The sequence below is a fragment of the Mycteria americana genome, chromosome 9, assembly GCF_035582795.1.
Source record: "Mycteria americana isolate JAX WOST 10 ecotype Jacksonville Zoo and Gardens chromosome 9, USCA_MyAme_1.0, whole genome shotgun sequence".
In the NCBI taxonomy this organism is placed as follows: domain Eukaryota; kingdom Metazoa; phylum Chordata; class Aves; order Ciconiiformes; family Ciconiidae; genus Mycteria; species Mycteria americana.
The window spans coordinates 39,479,908-39,501,603 of record NC_134373.1 but is presented as its reverse complement, the minus strand read 5'-3'; the positions used below and the strand labels follow the sequence as shown (position 1 = coordinate 39,501,603).

At 38.5% G+C, this 21,696-nt stretch overlaps 1 protein-coding gene across 1 annotated transcript in view; it reads right to left on the bottom strand.

The window, feature by feature from the left end:
• ARHGAP15 (Rho GTPase activating protein 15) overlaps window positions 1-21,696 on the bottom strand; it is a 331,963-nt gene that overhangs the window by 254,815 nt on the left and 55,452 nt on the right. Inside the window, exon 6 of the mRNA XM_075511723.1 lies at window positions 15,496-15,585. Within this exon, the coding sequence (XP_075367838.1) occupies window positions 15,496-15,585 (90 nt within the window). The remainder of the gene's footprint in view (window positions 1-15,495; window positions 15,586-21,696) is intronic.

Here is a 21,696-nt window from a genome sequence, read left to right as displayed (position 1 = left end):
ATAAGACATTGGAACCTGGGGTAATAATGAACTTTGCAAATCCCAATTCCTGCAAAGAGAAAATGCTAACAAATGGACATCTCTGTGAAAACAAAGTGCTGGATATAGAAATTAGCAGACCTGACTGCTAGGTATGCTCAATTAAGAGCATATATTTGGACTTTTCTAGAAATAGCTTTAGTCACGCTCAGCCCTGCTGCTTGTACTATACTTCTGCCATACAGATTAACTAAACACAATATTAAAGATGCAAAAAGCTGTGATTTGAAAGTTCTGACATAAACAGTCCCTGAAAAAGAAGCAAACAGAGCACACATTGTCTATGCCATTTGTGAGCCAGTGGATCTAATGGTTCACTTACTTTACAACCTGCTTTGGAATAATTTGGCACATCTCTAATTTTAACAAGCTTCAGTGGGATTAGATAAAATGCAGACTTTGTTTACATCAATTAACACTCAAAGAAGTACAAAAGAACTTGTTAACTGCATTTATGAACAAAGAGTAACAAAGTGAGAGTTTGTCCAAACAAAGTTACTGTACGACTTGCTCAGATTGGCACAGTTGTCCCTAAAAAACTAAAACCAGAAAACCAACAACTGAACTGCATTTTCAAAGAGGCAGATGTGTATTTTTAATTACATCAGCAGATATAATCTACATTTGCAATAACTGCATTATCAGTTTTGCATACATCAAATTCACAGAAATGACTGCTTTCCTCCACATGCCATGTACACATTCACCGAGTTAAGCGGAAAACCAAAACCATTGCAGCCCAGTTGACAAATACATTGGCCGTTGCTATATTATTATTCCTATTTCCAATTATTTTACCTTGACTGATTATAAGCACATTCTTCTCTACACGCCACAGAGCTGGAAAGAAAATGTGGATGACTTCAAACCCAGCCCTAACCATCCTCAGAGATAATAAATGGATACATCACATACTCCTCATAAAAGGTTTGCAAATAGTAAGGGAATTAATAAAGACACAGAGAGGGAAGAAAAAAGCAGGTGGAAGTAAGAGCTAAAGTGAAAGGAGAAAAGTGCACTAGGGAATATACTATACTATATACTGTAGTATATAATATCTATCAGCTACGCCTCTGAAAGCGCCAGTCTTCTTGGTGACAAAAATTTTGCCCCCTGTATCACATCATTACCATAGATCTCTGTGTGTTCAAATCTCTAAGTAACACAAGAGAGACCTCCAGAAGTTGCTGGCTTTATAACTCCCTCAGGATCAGCCACTTCTAAGGAAGCTTTCTGTTTCCTGCTCAGGTGGGGAGCAACATGCTCCAGTCTTTCCCCTCTATCTTTTGCCAATATTAGCTCAGGGATTCATAAAACAATGTTGACACAATATCACAGTGTTCCTAATTACGTTTTGCGTTCAGCCAAGAGGCCTGGACACTATATAAACACATTTTTGTTACTCTAATGGCATGCCATTTTAATTAGAAGTGATGCCCCAAAATGACAGAATTGAGCTGCTCGCACGCGCTGTCGCTGGTGAGAGCACCGGCCGGTCAATACTGTGTTTCCCGGTCCTGCGATACTGCAACTTCTCCCTCCTAATATGACAAAATTAATTCTTTCAACCTGATAACAAGGCTGGTACTACACTAAGAACGATAAAAGGTGGCTCTGCTGGAACAGCCTGGCGTACTCGAGCATTTCAGATCAAAGGTCTATTGAACTGCAACAAGAGATAGAATCAATTTCTTCAACTGTTTCTGCATTTCTAAACTTGCAACAGTGCATTGCAGAGCACGACTTAACGAAGCTGAGACGAGCGGTGCCGTGGGGCGGCCAGCCCTGCTCCAGCTGCGAGACCTCGCGGAGAGCTCTCCCGACCCGGGAACCTGGCCGCTGGCTGGAGACAGCTTCACGCTTTGGCGTTCGAGGATGGTCAGGACGGAGATCGCTCATTTAGCCACAGCTAAGAGGAAGCAGCACGAACAGAGGGAAACGTGCAGTTGACTATACGGATTGACTAAGCCGTACAAATCTCGGTGTTCTCTCACCCTGAACTCCGGTTATGCCCTCTGCCCGCTTAACTCCACCGTGCTGCCGCTTCAAAAGCTGCGCTGATTAACTGCAACGGCTGTGCCAACGGAGAAGCGAGGAAACAGTCTTTAATCAACGGGGCCACACTAGCTGTATCGCAAACATCATTCCTTAAGGTAGGGATACTAAGTGAAAGAAATTTTATTAATTATTTTTTAAGGAAATAGAACAAAAGACAATTCAAGAGCAAGGGGAATTACATGACATCAAATGTAGCTCAGACACAACTGATGTATTTTTTCTTTCTAAATAAAGAGTGAGAATTTAGGAAAGTAAGAGGAAGGGAAATGTTCCTCTAAAGTGAAGAAAAACAGGCTATGATAAGAATCAAGTAAAAAAAACAAATATAGTTTTAAGCATAGTTATGGCATTACTGGTATCACGTTTTAAAGGAAGCGTCGTGAATATCACGTAGACCAACAAGCACGCTGGAACCTGGAGTCTTTTTCCTGGTAACTACCACCCAACAAGCAGCAGCTACTGAAGCTGTGACAGCCCAGGAAAACAGCCATGCACACACTTAATATTGAAGTAACTGAGTTCATAGAGGCTACCAGATATAGCCCATAAGTATGGACGTAGATATCTAGATGTATCAGAGACACCTGACTCCAAAATGCTCTCTAAACGAGACCGACTATGAATGCAGAATATCACAGCACATATAGATAAATTCCTGATAGGTATCCAAACCCTGGACAATCTAATAGCAGCTTATCATCGATTGCATGCTACACAACAATTTCGGTTTTGTTTTCCATTAGCAAACACCTCAAATTACATGAAAGGGAGAAAATGTTCCCTAGATACAAACATTAAATATTTATCAGCCTTATGTCTGCTCAGTCACCACTCCTCTAAAAAAGTCCATTAATTAAATACTTTAGAAACGATTAAAACACTTCTTTAGAACTTATTGGCACCTGTTAATTCACTGACCCTAGGAAGCTATGGCAGTAAATGTCTCGTTTGATTGCTTCTGTTACCAATAAGTCAGCAGCTTAAAGACAAAGGAGACATGATGCAACTTCGTGTACCACAACATTGCCTTAAAACACAAAAGCCAGTATCTAGAGGCAGAGAAACAGAACATTTATGTAGACAGGGCAGCACAAATAATCTATTTAACCTAATCTTTTAATTACAGGAAACATCTCGTAGCAAGACATACAAGAGCAATGAAATGACCCAGAGCTAGAAATCAAGATGATATATTTGTGCATGTGAAAGTAACACCAGCAGAATTCATAAAAGAAAACCTCCTTGGGCATTATTATCTTTCCATCAGGATATACTGTCATCACATTGAGAACAGGAGAAAAATTGCTTAAAATATGTTATTAAAATACAAAAATGTAAAACAGAGGGTAAAGAAAACAAGAGTAGAGAAAGGTAAAATTAGAGGGGATAAAATGCAGGTGAAAAGAAATCTTCATTTGAATAAAAAAGGAGCATCTTGGGGGGGGGGGAAGGAAAGAAATAAGGGACAGACCCTAATAGCTTGACATAGCACAGCACCTACTCTGCAGAAGCTGCAGTGATTTGGGTGTCGTTATTTATTCAGTAATGCACTATTCAGCAGAGAGGGGTGTTCGAATCTGGCCCTGCTTGGGCAGTATGCAAATCTTCTCCCACTCCTCTGCAAGCTTTTAAGGATAGCTGGCAGAGAGTCCCCTGAAGAGTCCTGGCAATGCCACACTCTGCGGTGGGAAACGAGCATCTTGCAAAGAACCCCTGAGATCCTCCTACCCCCTCAAATCTGCGCAAGTGGAGAAGTGTTGCCTGGAAGGGGGAGTGAGACAGAACGTGTGTGCAGGAGAGGGAGCGAAAATAATACTAGTAATTATGAGAAAGTCCTGAAATACGAGGAGATGGAGATAATAATTGATCCTTAAAAAAAAAAAAAAAAATAATTGTACACTCCTCTGTATATAATATTTTCTCCTTTCCCATTTGTGATATTCTGACCCTTTGTTCAGATCTTTTACCTTGCTACATCTAAGTTATTACCGAATATTTGAAAAAATTGGCTTCCCTTCCTTTGATCTTCTACTATTGGATTACATTCTTCCTACGCCCTGTACACAGTTCTTCACTCCCACATTTATTTTCCCCATTTCTTTGTTTACATTCAATTTTACCATATTTCTTCACACTTTTCTACACGGGTAAAGTCTAAGTTATGTTCCAACACACATTACTCGTTCTTATTCCTTACTTTGCACTTTTTAACTGATCATGTAGAATATTTGTTTCCAGAATGACAATGAAAAAAAAAAAAAGAACAATGTATGCAATGGTGAAAACATGTTCCTTTTCACTCCAGCTGCAGTCTTAGCTGAATTGCACTGCCATTGTTTTCCGACAGAACTTGCATTTCCAAACTTGGGAATTCCCATCAGTCTGTTTGACAGAATTTTCCTGTTTTTTCTCAGAAGGTGTGCATTTTTCAAATGCCAGTAACATACCACTACAGAATTTCCCAGGAGTAACAGCTTGGTTTGAGGGACTCTTATTCAAAAGCCTTAGTTCCAAAAAAGCCATTTGAAACAGAAGAATCAAAACGGATTATTTACATTCGATAAATCAAAACAAAACTATAACCAATGCATTTCAAAATATTGCTATAATTATTTTCTACAGGCTGATAAATAGCTGGACATCCTTTCTTGAGCACTGGTTGGCAATTCTGTGAGCACTAAACAAAATGTTTATTTAATTTTAGATTGTGAATATAATTATTAAAAGTGTGATTCCAAATCCAAATCATAAAAAAAAAAAAAAAAGAATATACAGGGGGAAAAAAAAGAGGGGGGCATATTTCAGCTCCATTACAGGGTTTTTCCGTCGCTGTCTATGGAAGGGGTGAGAGGCACTTGCCCCAGGGTGTAACCGGCTGACTCTGCCCCGAGGGATGGCAGAGCCCAGCCCCAGCAGGGGCAGAGCAGCCCAAGGCAGGTGACAAAGCTCAAGGCCACAGCAATGTCCGCTATGGCAGTTTGGGGCTAAGAAGCTACAAAGCTCAGGAAATCTCTCTCAACAATCCTGACTCCATTCCCTAAAATATATTAAAATGACAGAGATGTAAAAATGTATTTCCCCCACTTTTTTCAGCATGTTTAGAAGAGAATCTGTGTCTTACTCGAAAAGATAGGGATTATTTTGGACTTGATGATCTTAAAGGTCTTTTCCAACCTAAACAATTCTATGATTCTCCGAATAAAGTGTATTCTTTCTTTATAATCTGTGCACCATGACCTTTCTTTCTCCTACAATAAAAGCCAGTGGATGTTACAAGCTCTGAATAGCCGTAATAGAGTATTCTAAGTATGGAGGAAGAGTCCTTGTCTCTGACTCCCACATCCGCACCTGAGAGTTTCCTTTTGTGGCCTCTCAAACCCGTGGCTTGGGCTGTGCTGGCCGAGGACTGCCTCGCACAGACTCTGCCCTAGCAGCTCATAAACACAAGAGAGGAATATAAGCATGGTGCTATATATACCTGCACAAATGCATAAGATCTACCCCTGGCGTAAATCAGGAGAGTTTGGGTGAAGGCAGTGTATTAATATCAACGGAGGTAGGTCTCATTACCCTCAGTCAAAATTCAACCTGTACGGTCTATAGCAGGTAGCCGTGTATCATGAAAAAATACAGATGGGCTGTGAATGGACTTTGCTACCATAACTAAAGAGAGAAGTAAAAAACCACTCAATCCATCGTACATTGATTTAAGTACTGCAGGATGGGGTATTGAAATGGATAGATATTTGCTATTTCAATCTCTTGCTCCACGACACCTGCTTTGTATCTCCTTTTAACTTTACCACACATGAACGATGTTTCTGAATTAATTCAAGAGAACTCTGTACAGCCCCTGATTAAAAAAAATATTCAATTTGCATTGTTTTTCAGCAGTAGTAGTGGTCAAAGCACAAGCCTGCTTAGTCTGTCTGAGAGTTGGGCATTTGGTGGTAACAGGTTACTTCAACAGTTCAGGTTAAAAAGCGTATCATTCACTTAACTATGCAGTACCAATGCAATTCATCTCAGTCCATAACAGATGACATGTTCAATAGAATATGTAAAGTATGCCTCCACCTAGTGATGACTACGTACAAATAATAGAAAATAATAGTAATTCTATTACTTTAGAGAATCTTAGTAATTGGCTCCCATTTCATGAATTAAAATGTGCTCTCATACAAATGTTGTCTTATACAAATGCATACTTTCTCTCCTCGAAAATTAGTCTAAAGCTCAATCTGTAAAAGTTTACCTGCAGACTCTGACTTGGGGGTCAGGAACTAAACACCTTCTAGGTTTCAAGTATATTAAAATTGTAAATAATAATGTATTTGTAACAATCATGACTATTATCAGAAAAAGAAAACAAAGGGAGGCTGACTGAAGTGCTGTGGATTTTAAGTGTTAAAATCATGTGATAATTTAAGTTAGATAGTCTATTTTTAAATGAAATGGTAAGCAAACCACATCTCCTCTTTGCAACTTTGTTTGCCAAATAAAATATTTACTAAGCTTCTTGGATCACCCTGATTTACAGATGCAACTGCGGATGTAATTACATGAAATTCCTAGGAATTTATTCACCCCAAATCGGAGAAAAGGCAATGAAAGGAAAAATGAAAAAAAACAAACTAAAAAAAAAAAAAGAAACCACACCAGAATTCAAGCAATCCAGCCTCTAAACTCAAACTCAAGTTTTTAACAACTCTCATAATCCATATAAAAATACTCTATAAGTGGGATCAATTGGAGGTGCATCCTCAAAATCAATAAACTCGAGGAGGAGGTTTGAAAAGCCAGGCTCCCCTGTGGAAAATGTTCTTCTGGGGTTTCCCTTTCATTTGTAGCATCTGGGAACTACCTTAAATGTCTTCTCAGGCTGACTACGCTTGTATTACCATTTCAAAAAGTCTCCCCATCCCATTAGTGGTCCATGAATCACAGCCTAAGAATGACTGCTCTGCTGAAAACCGAGAGGTATATTATCTAAAAGAGAGGGCAGGTCACTATTTGCATTTCTCCCCTTGCATTCAAGTTGCCTGCCATTGTCCATTTAACACCCTGAAACATCCAAAATCATCTTCTCCCCAAAGAATGTCAGCGGTAGAAATCACTCCTACACAAAAAATGAGAATCCCTACCGTATCGTCTGGCATCCCTTTGCACAGAAATGCGAGGTGCTGCCTTTCAGAGAGAGGACAGCCAAGGCTCGCCGTGCCCAGCCAACTTTAAATATCTGCCTCGCTCATTAAAGAGAAACACAAAAATGGAGTAAAGTGACTTAGCCAAGATTTTAAAAAATGTAGTGGCTGAATACAGAAATACCAGCACCAAACATGTAAACAAGTCAGATTTGATTATCTCTGAGTGAGTTCATTTAGGATTCATTTTTCTCTTTGTTTTTTCAAGAGTTTGATAAATTAAGGGAACACGTGCAATGTTTGGGCATATATCAAGACAATTTTTTTTTTTTTTTAATATTAACTTACATTAAGAAGGCTGCAAAAATCGTAATGCTTTTAAATTAATTTAGCTGTTTTCACTCAGGAGAACCACAAAACCTTAAAGTACTGAAGAATCAGGAAAGGCAGGCTCCTTTCACATTTCTGCACTCCCTTTCAGCTGTTGATTGCCAGGTCTATGAAAATACCATTTTCCCCCCTTTTTATGAGTACACAAAACACGGCACCAAAGGCCTCGCATCAGAGGGCTTTATCAAGTTCACCAAACTGGATATCTGTAGCAATAATTCTCATTACGTGCTTTATCTTGAACGAGCCCGTCCTTTACCAAGCTATTTACCCTTTCCCTATCAGCCCCGCCGATCAGAAGATAATCACCATTTTAAAACATAAAACTACTACCGCATGCATAATTTAGAGAACACGGGTTTACGGCAGCACTATTCTTTCCTAGAAGCAGGCATTACCTCATTTAGCAACCAGCTAAAATAAGTGTTAATAGTATGAACTGTTTGGCCGGGCACCAATTTTTGCCGAAAGATGCTTAAAAACTGCTCCCTGTCGTGATGCTGGGTGCCAAGTGACCCGCACCACCGTCCTCCGCAGAGCTGGTCCTCCTCGGGGAAAGGCACGGCCCCGGTGGCGTTGGCCAGCCCGGACAGCCCTGGCCTCCTCCGCTGCCCGCCACGCTGCCCGCAACGCTGCCCGCGCCGGCTCGTGCGCTGCCCACGAGATGGCAGCAATATGTTTATGAATAATGCAGCAAGAGGCTGCAGCCCACTGCCATTTCGCATGCGAGCCGCAGAACGCGACTCGCTTCTTCAGCTGTAAAAAAAAAAAAAAAAAAAAAAGAACCAACACAACCCTCTGTGAATTCAGCCGAAAAACGATGGAAAAATAAGCAGCTCCGCTGTCACGCTTTGCTCGTGGGTAAGCTGCCCGGATTGCTTTTTCGTAAGGTTCGGTGTTAGCCGAGGCACAAGGTGCTTCTTGTGCGCTCACAGATTTGTCCAGGCCCTTATGCTCAGCCGTGCTTCTGTCCCCGACAAAATTATTTCACATGCACATTAAGCATTAACTGCTGTTACGTTTTATTTTTGCAACACAGAAAATGCCTGTGGCTTGAAATAAATATTTTCTTTTCTGATGGACAAATAACATCTGCACTTCTGAAAGCTGCAGCGTAGCTGTCAAAAGCTAAGTGATTCATATAATTTCTTAAGCAGCACATGTGTATGAGCATACACAGACACTCATACCTATCACAGTCACTCACATATCAGCACTTACATCCGTCAAAAGATGGGCTCTTAAAAAAGTGCGGTGAGCTATTATAATAATCATTTTTAGCAGACAGACATCGATGTACACATAATGTCAGATTTGGAGAATACGGGTTGTGGGTTTTTTAAATCAGCCTGATCTTCACAGAAAACTTAGGTTTGCTTTTCAATTGGATTTTGGAGTTCTCTGGGTTTTCGCGAGCCCCCGAGCTCTGGTGTGTTATAGGAGCTGGTTGCCCTGATTTTCATGGCCCGCAGCGAGTGCCACAGCAGAGGCGATCTGCGGCGTTGCAGGCAGCATCACCACGGCACCATGCCCATAGCAGCTCTTCCTTCATCCAGACTTTCAAGCCTTTTCAAGACCTCCATGAGTTGTTGAAGTTACACTTCTCAAGCGATTTTTTTTCAACATGGTGAAATTTTCATGAAATTTTTCACGGGACAATAATTAGAAGAAAAGGAACTGTCTAGCTAAGATGATGTTTAGCTACAAATCAACTAAAGTTTTGTTGAAAATTTTGAATCTTCAGTATTCAAATAGCCAGGTATGACAAAATGTTGCTTATCAGGAGTGGACTTCACTATTTCCGAAAAGTAATAACTTTCACATTATCAGTAAAATGGTGACTAGAATTTTAGGGTTTTTTTAATTAAAAAAAAAAAAAAAAACACCCAACCAAAAACTATTGTCCTGATTTTGTAGTCACAAAATACACGAGGCCTTTGCTGACACCACTGAGGGTTTTGTGTTACCCCAAAGCAGAAACAGGAACCACAGAAAGTAAGAGAAATATATTACCTATAACTTTGTAGCAGTTCTGCCTTAACTGCTCAGCTTGTCAGTTTTAAGAATAAATTTGCTGTTCCTTGAAACGCTTGAAACTCTATTATAGAGGTTGAATATATAGAATTTCAAGGAACCTCTCTATTATAGAGGTTGAAGACTCAGTTTCCCAAACCCTTTAAATGCACACCACTGTCAAAGTCGAGTGTCTTCCTGCTAATACCTTGTCTATTTTCAAACTGTATATAGTTTGAAACATAAAGTACATACATTTTGGTACATATTATAAAAATGTTATAAAAATATGTTACAAAAATATTAGAAAAAATTTATTGTTTTCTTTAAGGTGTCACTGGTCTTATGCATATGAAATCCAAGCTTTTACAGTTTATATGTTCCTGTCGTTAGGTCTAAAGCTTTGCTGTCACTGTTTGTATCACAGGAGTAATGAAACGTGTCCCTCTTTCCATCACTTTTTTTGGGGGGAAACTGCCTTTATTACCTGGCACTCCTTAAAACATGAATCACATCAAGTATCTTTGTGTCCATGTTTACAAAGTAATCTGAATTTCATTTCACTCTCAATATACTCTCTTTGGACTAACGTGGGTAACATCAAATCTAAGAGGGAAACACTGGTGAGAGAAGGCAAACACGCTCATTCACCCAGGGTGGTTAAAGCCTGACCATTGCTCACCTAGAACTTCTGAAATGAGGGTGAAACTGTATATCCCATAGCTCATATGCGTGCCCCAGTTACCAGGCTCTTGCTTATTCTGGACTGGATGAGGATGATCTTCTTTCTCAGCTAGTGCTTCTACCTATTGCGTTCTTTAATAACCGGGAACACCTCCTTGGGTCTCGGGAGCAGCTACTGCCAACACAGGTAAACTGATTACATTTAAATCTGCCCTTTTCATACACACAATAATAATAATAATAATAATAATAATAATAATAATAATAATAATAATAATAATAAATTACCAAGCATCTCTAAATCTCTCTCCTCTTGACGTCTCTCCTTTTTATCATCTTAAAATGTCATGTTAAAGTCTTTAGGAGGCAAAGTGACTTCTCAATTGTTTAACGTTTAGAACATATATTGTGTGCAATTTGCTATTTTCAGCAAAACTTTCCCCACAATCAAGGATATTTTTCTTCTTACACTCTCTCTCTCTCTCTTACTTTTCTTTTTTAAATCAACAATAAAAATTTGGCATAAAGATATGCAATAAAGACACAGCTCTACTGCCATTACTTGCATAAGATCCTGCTCATTTTTGCATGCTAAGAGCACTATATAACAGCAGATACCAAAAGCAAAGGTCATGATCTGAACTGCTTGACACCCCAGAAAATTTGGGAACTCAAGAAAGGCAATGAACTACAGAAAGCTTAGTTTCATTTGTAGCTTCTGGTTTAAGCAAAATTAAAATATAATAGGTAATTAATAAAGAGCATATTTTTCAACAGATGTAAATCAGAAGTGATTCCAAAAATGTCCACAGAGTCACACTATTATAAAAGTAGTCAGGTCCCAGAATCCTGAAATAAGTATAAAAGCTGTATATTTAAAATGTATATTCAAAGCTGTATATTTAAAGTTCAAGTGAGTTGCACTCCAGTGCTTCCTCTAGAGAGACCATGGAAAAGAAAATGATCCCTCCCATGGCAAAAAGCGGTGACTTAAAACATTCCTGGGAGTCATCCAGATACTATACTGATCCTACAGTATGTAGAACAAAATAGCTTATCATTCAGATTATGCTCTTGGACAAAGCTGGAGAGCTTCAAGGACGAGGGAGTTACCCTAGATCAGCGCCATAAATGTTATTATATATGAAACAGCTGCAAGATAAATTCTTTCATATTACACATAGGTACAGTTGTACTTTCAGCTGTCTCACTGTTGAAATACTGTACGTCTTACACAGATTTCTCTTTTTGTAAAATAAAATTCTTAGTTGCGTATGAATGAGTAGCCCCTCACAGCTGCAGTGTATTGAAACAAAAACCAATATCACACCAGATCTGTGGCAAGAGCCAGGGCATCGAACTCCAGAAATTCTTCATATGAAACCTTCCTAAAAAATGAACTTGGTAAACAGGGAAAAAAATATTACTAAAGAAACTAAAAAGTGCCTGTTAGTTAAATGAATAGTGCTATTAAGAGAACAAAGCAGCTTCACCAATTCATAAATACGCTGCTCGTGACCTTTTTTTGCACTCCTCACCTCTCTCTTATTTTTCCTTTTCTTTTTTGAATCATCTGAGAGAAATATTCCAAAACCTCTTCAAGGAAATAGTCTACAGCCACAAGACTTTGTGCTAATGAAGCTCCAGAATTATGAAGCCAGAGGTCAAGAGCACGTCTCCACGACGTCTGGGCTGAATTTGAAGTGGAAAGGGCTGCTTGAATTAGAGTAGAGGATGAGTAGAGCGGGGGAAAGAACAAACTCCAGCTGAAAAGTTTGCTAGAAGCAGAAGACATTGAATATTGAGAAAATCTGTAAACTAAACGAGTTACTGGTGTCTCAGCAGCCATATTAGTACTGACTGAAAAGCAGCCCAACATTTTATTTTCTTTTCTGATAACCTGCACCAAGATGCACCTACCCAGTATCAAACTAAGCCGAATAAAGGAAAGAGGAGAACGACAGAGTGACATAGGCGCTGTTTCTGTTCCAGTTGCTGACTGACAACACTGCCATCCCTTAACATGGTTTTATTTAGTTATTACAACCATCTCTCTGTAAATGACACTTAGGATTATTTAAGATTATGTTGTAATCCTTTTAATCCTCAGTGCTTTAAATTTCAGGCTAAACACCAAAGAGCAAACTAGCACTTAGCAGAAATATTTAAAGCATGTGATTTGAACATAAATCTTCTTTTATTCACCACTCCTCTGATGAAGACCTCATGTATCGCGTCATTCAGCCAGCGAGAACAAACAGCACGGTATCTCACTACAAACTGCTACGTTTCCCCAGATCATGCGAAGCTCTTTCTAACCAGTTCTTTTCCTTGGTGCTAGCTATATCATCAATAAAATAAACGACGGAAAATCAGAAGGTTATCTTGTATAAGATGTGCGTATTTTCAGTTACTATTAAGGAAAACTTGAAAAAAAAAACCCCCACGTAATATGTTCATCCAGAAGAGAAATAAATTGCATGCACAAATTGGATAGTGTGAGAGACAGATCAGACTTATCCTGTTAAACAGGGAGTAGCTCAATTAAAATGAGTGGAGTAACACTGCTGAAAACCTCATGATCAAGACCAGAAACCCAAATCTTCCTGCCTGAATATCATTTACTTGCAGTTTCCTCTTTTCTTTTTTTCCTGCATCGATCATGTTTCCAATTAGTTTTCTTTATGATACTCCTATACTCCATCTTCTTGTTACCATCCATTAACTGTCATATGCTTAGATTTTAAATTCAAGATTTCCTTCTTTTTCTTCAAACCAAAATCTCAATAGTCATTTTCTATTTCTAATCTATAATTCATGAACTCAAATTGAGCACCCAGGCTAAATCAAACTCAAAATTCTGCATCTACTCCTAGTACAACACACATTAGCAGAAAGCAACCATTGCTCTGTTTGAATCAGAAAAGAATGTTTTATTATTCAGAAAGTAATGAAATAAAACCCCACCAACTAAGCTTTGTTGCCATGCTTTGAAGATATAATCATACTTATTTCTGATCATTTCAGAGTTAGGCAGCTAATGTATTTAATCAAATAGCAGTGCAATGCATCTATATTTAGGTCGCACAAAAAAAAAGTTAAAAAAAATTACCCGTGTTCTTTTCATTTGAACAAATCTATGAATAAGTAGACACATATTATCAATCTTATTCCCACCCACTAGGGATAAGTAGATCATCAGAAGTGTTTCCTGAAATATTCAGTATCCAGGTACAAACTGACCTCTCCGCTTTCGAACTCGCCTTGGATTGCCTCCAGACTATCTCATAAATCTTCGCTCTCTCTCTAGTCCCCTTCCCACTCTATCTGCTCATGTAGCACCAGTCTCGTTCAGTCCTTTCCTTTCCCAAAATGTCACCACTACTGATGCCAAAGCCTTCTCCTCTTTCGCTCTTACCATCTGGCATAATCTTCTTGTAGCTCTCTGTCTAAACAATGCTCCATCCCTTTTCAAAATGTGTCTTAACATATGTCCTTCCTCCCATGCTTTTACTTCTTAATGTCTCTCCCACTCACTTATTGGCTTGATGAAGACATGTTTTAATGGGTTCAAACAGTAGTGCATGAGTTTCCTTTCTCACATTATTCTGATTCAGTGGAGTTACACCTCACACTAACAGAAGTGAGAAGAAAATGCATTGCAAAGTCTTCGTACAACTAATTTGGTAAATCAATAACAGAGCTTCATTTGTCTTTACATTGGAAATATATATTAGCTGCAATGAATCACCACTCCAATATGCATTTCCAAACAGAAATTTTGCTTACTGTAAAATGAGAAATAAACCCTAGAAGCTCAGAAGACCTGTCAGTGTGCTCAGGGGGTTGCAGGAGTGAAGGCTAAGGTTGTACTTAATCACATTCCAAGTGAAAAAGCTGATGATTGACAGCAAAACCAAAATATTTATTCTAAAAATACCTAGGAAATGACAAAGCTCCAAGTGTTGTCTCAAGACAACCTGAAGGATGTGGGGGGTATAGAAGCATAAGTCTCACTGTCTTGAGGAAGAGGGATATTTCTAAATATTGCATGTGCTTTAGAAAGATGTCTAGAAAAATAAACCTTGAAAAAGTCTCTGTAACACCCAGTTGACCCAAAGAGGTTTCTTTGCAAGAAGCCATGTACAGTCCCTTAGGGTTTTTTTGTGTGTGGTGGGTTTTTTTTTCTTAAACCCCAGACACAAGCGCAGTTGGTTCCTCCAGTGTGTTTCATTGGTGATGATACCAAAGGACTATCTGGTAACTAACAGTATCTTGACCCTGACATGTTCCCTTCTGCGTCTCTCCTCCCTTTATTGTTTCTATTGTTAAAAATTCTTAATGTTAGAAGTCTGGGAAACAACTCAGTTCATAGAGAATAATATTTTGATGTGGCTTGACGCAACTTTTAGTGAAACAAAGAAAGAAAAAAAAAAGAGAAAAAAACCCCTGACTTTCTACTGATATTCATGGGAGCTGGATTAAGTCCAAAACCTGAAGATGTTGCAATAAACTATTTTAGGCCCTAGATCCTGGAATGTCAACCTTGCAGTAACGCTTTTCTCATCCTTTCATCTTCTTGGGCCTTGATCCTCCCTTTCAATTCAATGGGATTTAGATGAAGTAATTAAATAATATTATTTTCCATCAATGAAGAATAGTCCTATGAGAAATACGTGTCCTTCTATGCTGGCCCTGACAGAGGCAAGCTTTTAAAATCCTCCCCTCCCCTTCCAGAAATGAACCTGGGTCATCACCGTCTGAGGACTCTGAACAGCAATAAAAATAAACAGAGTAACCGCACTGTGTTGGAGCAATGCTTGTATAAGCAGTTTGAAGAAGTTGTGTTTATGGAAGTCCTTTAGGTCAAGATTCTAGGCCTGAACCCAAAGCAATTACCTACTAAGTTTTAAAAACAAATTGAATATAGAGCATTAATCAATAAATCAACAGGTTCTCAAGTGTTTAGGAAACTCAGTCATCAGAAATCCTTCTCTTAGAAAAACAGTAAACTGATACTTGATAAAATGTTACACTCCTGTATTGGTAAGAAAAATGCTGTATTAAATCAGTCTCTAGTTATTAAAACCAAGGAAATAAAACCTACCTCTTAACTGAACAGAGTATATACTCAAATGAGCAATGAAATGCATGCGTTGCCTCTTACCTGAAAGACATTCTTTCTGCTGGATTTCTCTGAGGTCCACTCAATGCGAGCACCAAACAAATCCACGCACTCAGGTTTATATCCTGGTTTCTGGAAAGAAAAAAAAAAAAAAAAAAAAAAATCAACCATGAATATGGCCTGACTTTTCACAAATGGGGACAGTTATCAGATAAAACAAGAATAGATCAAGTTCAAGTGACAGATTATTGTAGCACAGCTGCTGGTATTACTGAAAAGAGTTCATTACTCCCTGGTGTTATTAAATAACCACTCCTGAGGTGTCTTAACTCAGAAATAAGGTTCTTATACTAGATACATCATTTTAAAAATAATTAGGTGGTTTAAAAAACAGTCTAATATAACATACAATAGATCAAAACACAAACGCATACGCATTGACCAGATATTTTAAATGCTTGCTTCGCAAAACTTCTTGAAAAGCCATCGGGTTTAAAGATGAAGTTTTGTGGGTTTTCCAAATGCAAATTTAAACTGTTGCAGCTGGAAAGGACAGAAATTAGACAAGAACATACATCATATCTGTAGGACAAGCTATCTCCTTTCTCCAAACCAATTATCATTTCTAGCTCCTAAAAAAAAGGTTTCGAGGGCATGTGTGACAGCCAGAAAGAGCTCAACACTAGGGGAGCTCCACACAGTTTGCTACTTCGCAACGTCAGTCCGTGCGTCCCGGAGTGACACAGCTCTGCCTCCCCAGCTCCTCCGTAGGGATGCAAATAATTCAAAGAGCAGATTTGTTTACTTGTATCGTTTATGTTGCTGGGAGTTGGTGGAAAGCACAAAAATCCTCATTTGCCATCTAAGCCGCTTCTCCGGGGACTCTGCCTGTGCAGCAGTTCTGGCGAAGCCCATGTAGTTTAGAGTAGCCTTTGTAGATTAGGTTACTGCACATCCCAGACAACAATAAAAATACTGCTGTTAACAGTATAAAGCACTAATAAGTCCCTTTTGGGTGAGATATGGAGTAATATCCACATAACATAATTAATCAGCTTGATGCACCTTTTTCACTCTGTTGTTCTGAAGCCAGTTAGCCTTAAAAATGGCAATGGTGAGAAAGAAAACAAACTTAATAGAAGTTAACAGTGGCCAGTCCAGCATCAACCACATAATCACCTTTCCAAAGATTGCTCACTGAATTTCTGTGATGTTGTTATTAAAGGCTAAAAAAATGTGTGTTCCCCAGGGTGCTTTTGAGATGGGTAGAAAAGGATCTGTTTAGGTTAAAAGAAGCAGAGGAAGATATCCTGGTCAAGCGATTTTCAGCCAGAGTCTCCAGCAGTTTTCAGTACTGGAGTTGTAATTATGTTCTCCATTTGCCAAACCATAAAACCACCGTGGTTCAGTTCCTCTAAAACTGACAGTCCTCTGTGTGTGTGTCTTTTTTTTTTCTTTTTTTTTTAATAGAAGAAATATGTTTTTCAAAACAGAAGGATGTTCTTGTGGCTAAACCACTGGAAGAGCAGGGTTTGGATTTTTTTTCCCCAACTCTGCCACAGACTTCCTGCCTGGCCTCTGACAAGAACTAAATCTTTCTCAATTTTTAATAACAGATCAAAACTGTAGTATTGATACTTGATTTTACAAAGATGTTGTGAAATTTAATCAGATAATATTTGCGTGGCAAAAGTGAGAAAGTTGAAAAAAACCCCCGACAAACACCAACCTATTAGCTCAAACAAATATTCAAGGGGGGGGGGGGGGGGGGGGAATAAATGAATTTTCAGTATTCCAGTACTATACTTTTATAAATAGGGCAATGGTGCCTCCTTTGACCAGATCAGTCGCCTTGGCCAGGAGATACCCCAGGGACCTTTCCTCCCCAGGACTCCACGCAATGACCAGGTCTGCACCGCACAGAGCGGGCAGCTCCATAACCCATCACGAACACACAACGCAGCCTTGTCAAAGGGGGTCACCTTGCTTGCTTTGAAAAAATTACCCGAAAGGATAGTTTGAGTCCAAAAATACTTTAACAAAGAAGGGCAGTTTTAGTCCACCAGCAGGAAGAGTCGAGAAATTTTGGAAACTTAGAATGAGATTAAAAGAAGAGATTAAAATGTTGACAAAGAAACAGGAAATAGTTTCTTGATAGTGAAGGGTACCGTGCTACGGGATATTTTCCTCAGGAAAACTGCCACAGCATTTCACACTGAAGTGAGAAAAAACAATGGAAAGCCCAGGGAAGTTTTGCAGGAAAATGAAATAGTGAACTCTATAGGATTTTACCATCTCTAATTTCTATGATTGTACAAAAATGGATGCAGCAGCAGAACTTGGACTCTGCGCACTCAGTGCACAAACGGTTCAATTTTGTTGTTGTTGCAGTAATCTGGAGTTTGTTTAGAGCTCTGATTTTGTTATAAGCAGAAGAAAAGTATAAGTATGTGCATCTCCCTTTCCAGAAAGGATGGGATGCAAGCTCATGGTGTTGGAAAGATGAACACCCTTCTGTTATGTACAATAATCAACTGGAAAACTTCTCTTTTGGAGAATTTAGCAACTCTACCCACAACGGGATATGAGGTGTCTATGAACACCACACGAGACTCATGGCTATGGCATAGTATACGCAGCTTCTGATGAAAGCTACATGCAAAACCATTCAGATCCATCAAGCCTGAAACTGTTCATCGTGTACCTCAGCCTTTCTTCTGCACCTGGGGAGCTCCACACAATGGGAAGTCCTGCTTAAATCCATAGGGACCCCAGAAAATGGCCTAGAAATTCTTTCTGGCCTAAACATTGTCCTCTTACATAGTTTGCTTTCCAGTTTATGTATTCCCCAGAGACAATGCAAGAGAGTAAGTTAAGGTTACTGGGAACGCCTGAGCACCCTGCGTCCTTGTTTTGTGTTTTGCAGTCAGAGCAATTATGTTATATCAATGTTGTTGGAAGGGGTTATGCTGTAAATTGATACAAGTGTCTGCTACAATGAAATCTTCCTAAACATGAATATGGATTTCAGCAGCATTTTCACTCACTAAATTACTTCGCAGATGGGCTAATAACCTGAGGTTAAAATAACCTCTGTTGAATAAACTATCTCAGGGAATAAACAGACTACTTTTTCTTGGTCAGAAAGACCAACTGATAACAGAATTTAACGCTGGTTAGAAAGAAAGGAGCTGTGACCCGTTTAGATCACAATGTCCTTAATTTAAAATAAAAAGCAAGTTATATTCATATGATGCTAAAAAAAAAAAAAAAAGGTGCCTCAAAAGCATGACCACAAATGATCAAGGCAGCAGCAAAAGATAATGATTTAGCTACATGGGATGCAAACTTGCATTTTCAGTAGTATTTGTAAACAAGCTCATTTTCTGAATCTCTCCTCTGTGTGCTTTAATTGTTGTCCTCTAACTATTACTAATAATAATACCAGATATTGTCACCAGCTTCACCAGAAAGCTATGGGTCCCATGCAAGTCAATGGGAAGTTGTTACAGTGAGTCCTACATCTAGAATCGTACGAAGGAACAACAAAAACTGGTTTTAGCTATTACTAGTTCTTTGCATTAGAATATTATTAAAGATTTTGGTAAATATAATTTTAAATCACCTCTAAATGTTATCCTATCATCAGAAAAAGGGGTATGATTAGAATGTGCTTTCATTTCCCTCTCTCCTGTTGCCTTTATTGTGAAATATCATTCCTCTTATAATGATGCTGTCTTATTCTAAATTTTCACTTCATGTACAGTATTTAATAATTAATAATTAATGAATTAATATCTTTATAATACAAAGGAACATTAATCTTTTTGTTAAGCCACATCATTTTTCTGCTAACAATAAAAACGCTTTGTTATAAGTCATAGTATCGTGAATGAACATTGCCTCTATTACATTCTTTAATTAATGGTTGAGCTCCCCTTTTTCCAAAGTAAACTACAGCTGGAAAAAAAACCCCTAAAATCAGTAAACAAATGATTTCTAATGAATCCTTTTTGTATTATGTCCTTTCCAGTATCAAAATTATATCTGGTTAAATGGTTTACAAAGGAAATAAGCATTGCATTTGCTTTATCAGATGAGGTTAACATGCCAGCTTAGCTTTTTTTGATGTGTGAAGTTTGGGTTTAGGAAATTGGGTTATAAGATTTTGAATACTGACAGCTCTTGTTGTTTTCAAGCTTTACCCAATTTGTTTATTTACCATTGCATATAAGTTATGCAACAGACAGAAAATGTAACTTTAACAGCTTTTTCTCACCGAGTGAACATTGAGAGTTCACAGCCCCAGTGTTCAGATCTAGCACGGAATAAAAAAAAACAGAAAAAAACCCAAACCAACCAACACAAAACCCAACCCAAAACAACAACAACAAAAAAACCCCAAACAAACAAAAAAAACAACACACACTTTTATTTTTTTCCCCATAATGAGCAAAATATGGGATCAATATGTCTGTGTTCTTCCTAACACGGGAGGCAGTAGATGTTATCTCACTGATTGTGAGCATGGGACCTGAAGCGAAACTTCAGGGAAAGGGACTGACTTCTCAGAAGATCCTTTCTGATAACAATCCTTAATTTTTTTTTTTTTTTTTTTTTAGTTAAACAGATTGAGATCTGGGCCAGAGTCGTATTCTCCAGGCAAGTCTACTTTAGTATCTAAATCCTTAAACAGCCAATGGGAATTTTAACCACGTGGAGGAGTCTCAGAGCAAAATCGAGTCTCCTGCGTGTTGAATTTCTGCTGGTCCATTTATCTCCTAGGATTTGGGTGAGTGCTTGCAAAGAGAGAGGAGAAGAAGTAGCAGGTAAAAGTGTAAGACAGCTAGTAAATTATAAGATCAGTTCTAATAAGTTCACCTGAGACTTTTTTTTTTTAAATAACGTTTAGTTCATCTTTAAGAAAAACAGATTATTCTGAAAAAACATTAATTCAATCTGTACTGTTTTCACGGCTTTGGAAAAGTAGTATCTTCCAGCTGTACTGGCACAAACATGAGCAGAAAGTAACAGATTTCATCCTTTACTTGCTTTCATTGTTTCGTCTATTTTTATTTTTCTGCGACCCTCATCTCCTTTCTAAAAAAGCAGGGCATGAAAAGGTGTTCTTTAAAGCTGATCTTATGGCAGGTGGCATTGATAGATCAAGAATATACAGAAGAAAAGGTTTGTATCACCTGCCACGGAAAAAAAAATAGCTTATTGTTTGTGACTCCTGCCAAAGAGAGCACCTTTGTGGCCACCCATCACGCCAATGAGATTTGGCAGGTTTGATCAGGCCTTGAGAGCCTTTCACAACGGGGCTTTGTCAAACCTGTCCCTTCCCTGCCCACAGTGTCACACACGTACCGAATTCCCTTTTTGTTGCCCACGTTCAGGTTCGTAGGCTCAAACTCGGCAGTAACTAGCACTGAAGGGATACGTGCCGTTATTGCTTGTGCAACGTAGCTGTCACATCTCCGAAGACTAAGATCGGTGGTCTTTCCTTGGGGCACAATAAAAAGGTACTGCAAATTTCACTTTGTAGTAACTACAGGCTACAGAAATTGCATTAGCTGCATTAGATGGAGTCATAGAAATATTCAGGAAGGTTAGCGGGATATGGTAGATGTCACATTTGTACTACAATAAAAAAAATCACTTTGTTAACTTATAATGTTTTCTGCTTTGGTAACACCCTATATTAAGGTGCCATTTATAAATAATTTATTATTATTTATTAATGTATAAGCCACTTTATAGGATGGTAGATAACAACTTAAAGTCATGTATTAAAGATGCACATACACGGTTTAATACAATTTACGTCTCACAATATCCTTTGCAACAGATTCTCATCGCATCGTCTGTTAAGCATTTATTACTAATGCATTTTATAACATACTTTATAATATATTATTTGAGGAAGTAGCTGCATTTAGTGATCATTTTCATGAATAAGAATAAAGCATTTATAAATGGCACCTTAATTTAAAGTGTTACCTTCCCATTACCAGATAGTCACTCACCATTTGTCTCACTTTGCAATTATTCTCAAAATGCACCTCTTAATAAAGGACACGTTAAGTCCTACTTCTTCTCATACACTACATCTGATTAAAAGTTTATCAAGGCATTTTCCTTCAGCTGCTCTCGAACCTTTGAAGGTTGCCAGCTCAGTCTGAATTGGTCTTATGTAAACACCAAACTTTTTATACTGAAATAAGAGTTGCAAGGAAGCCA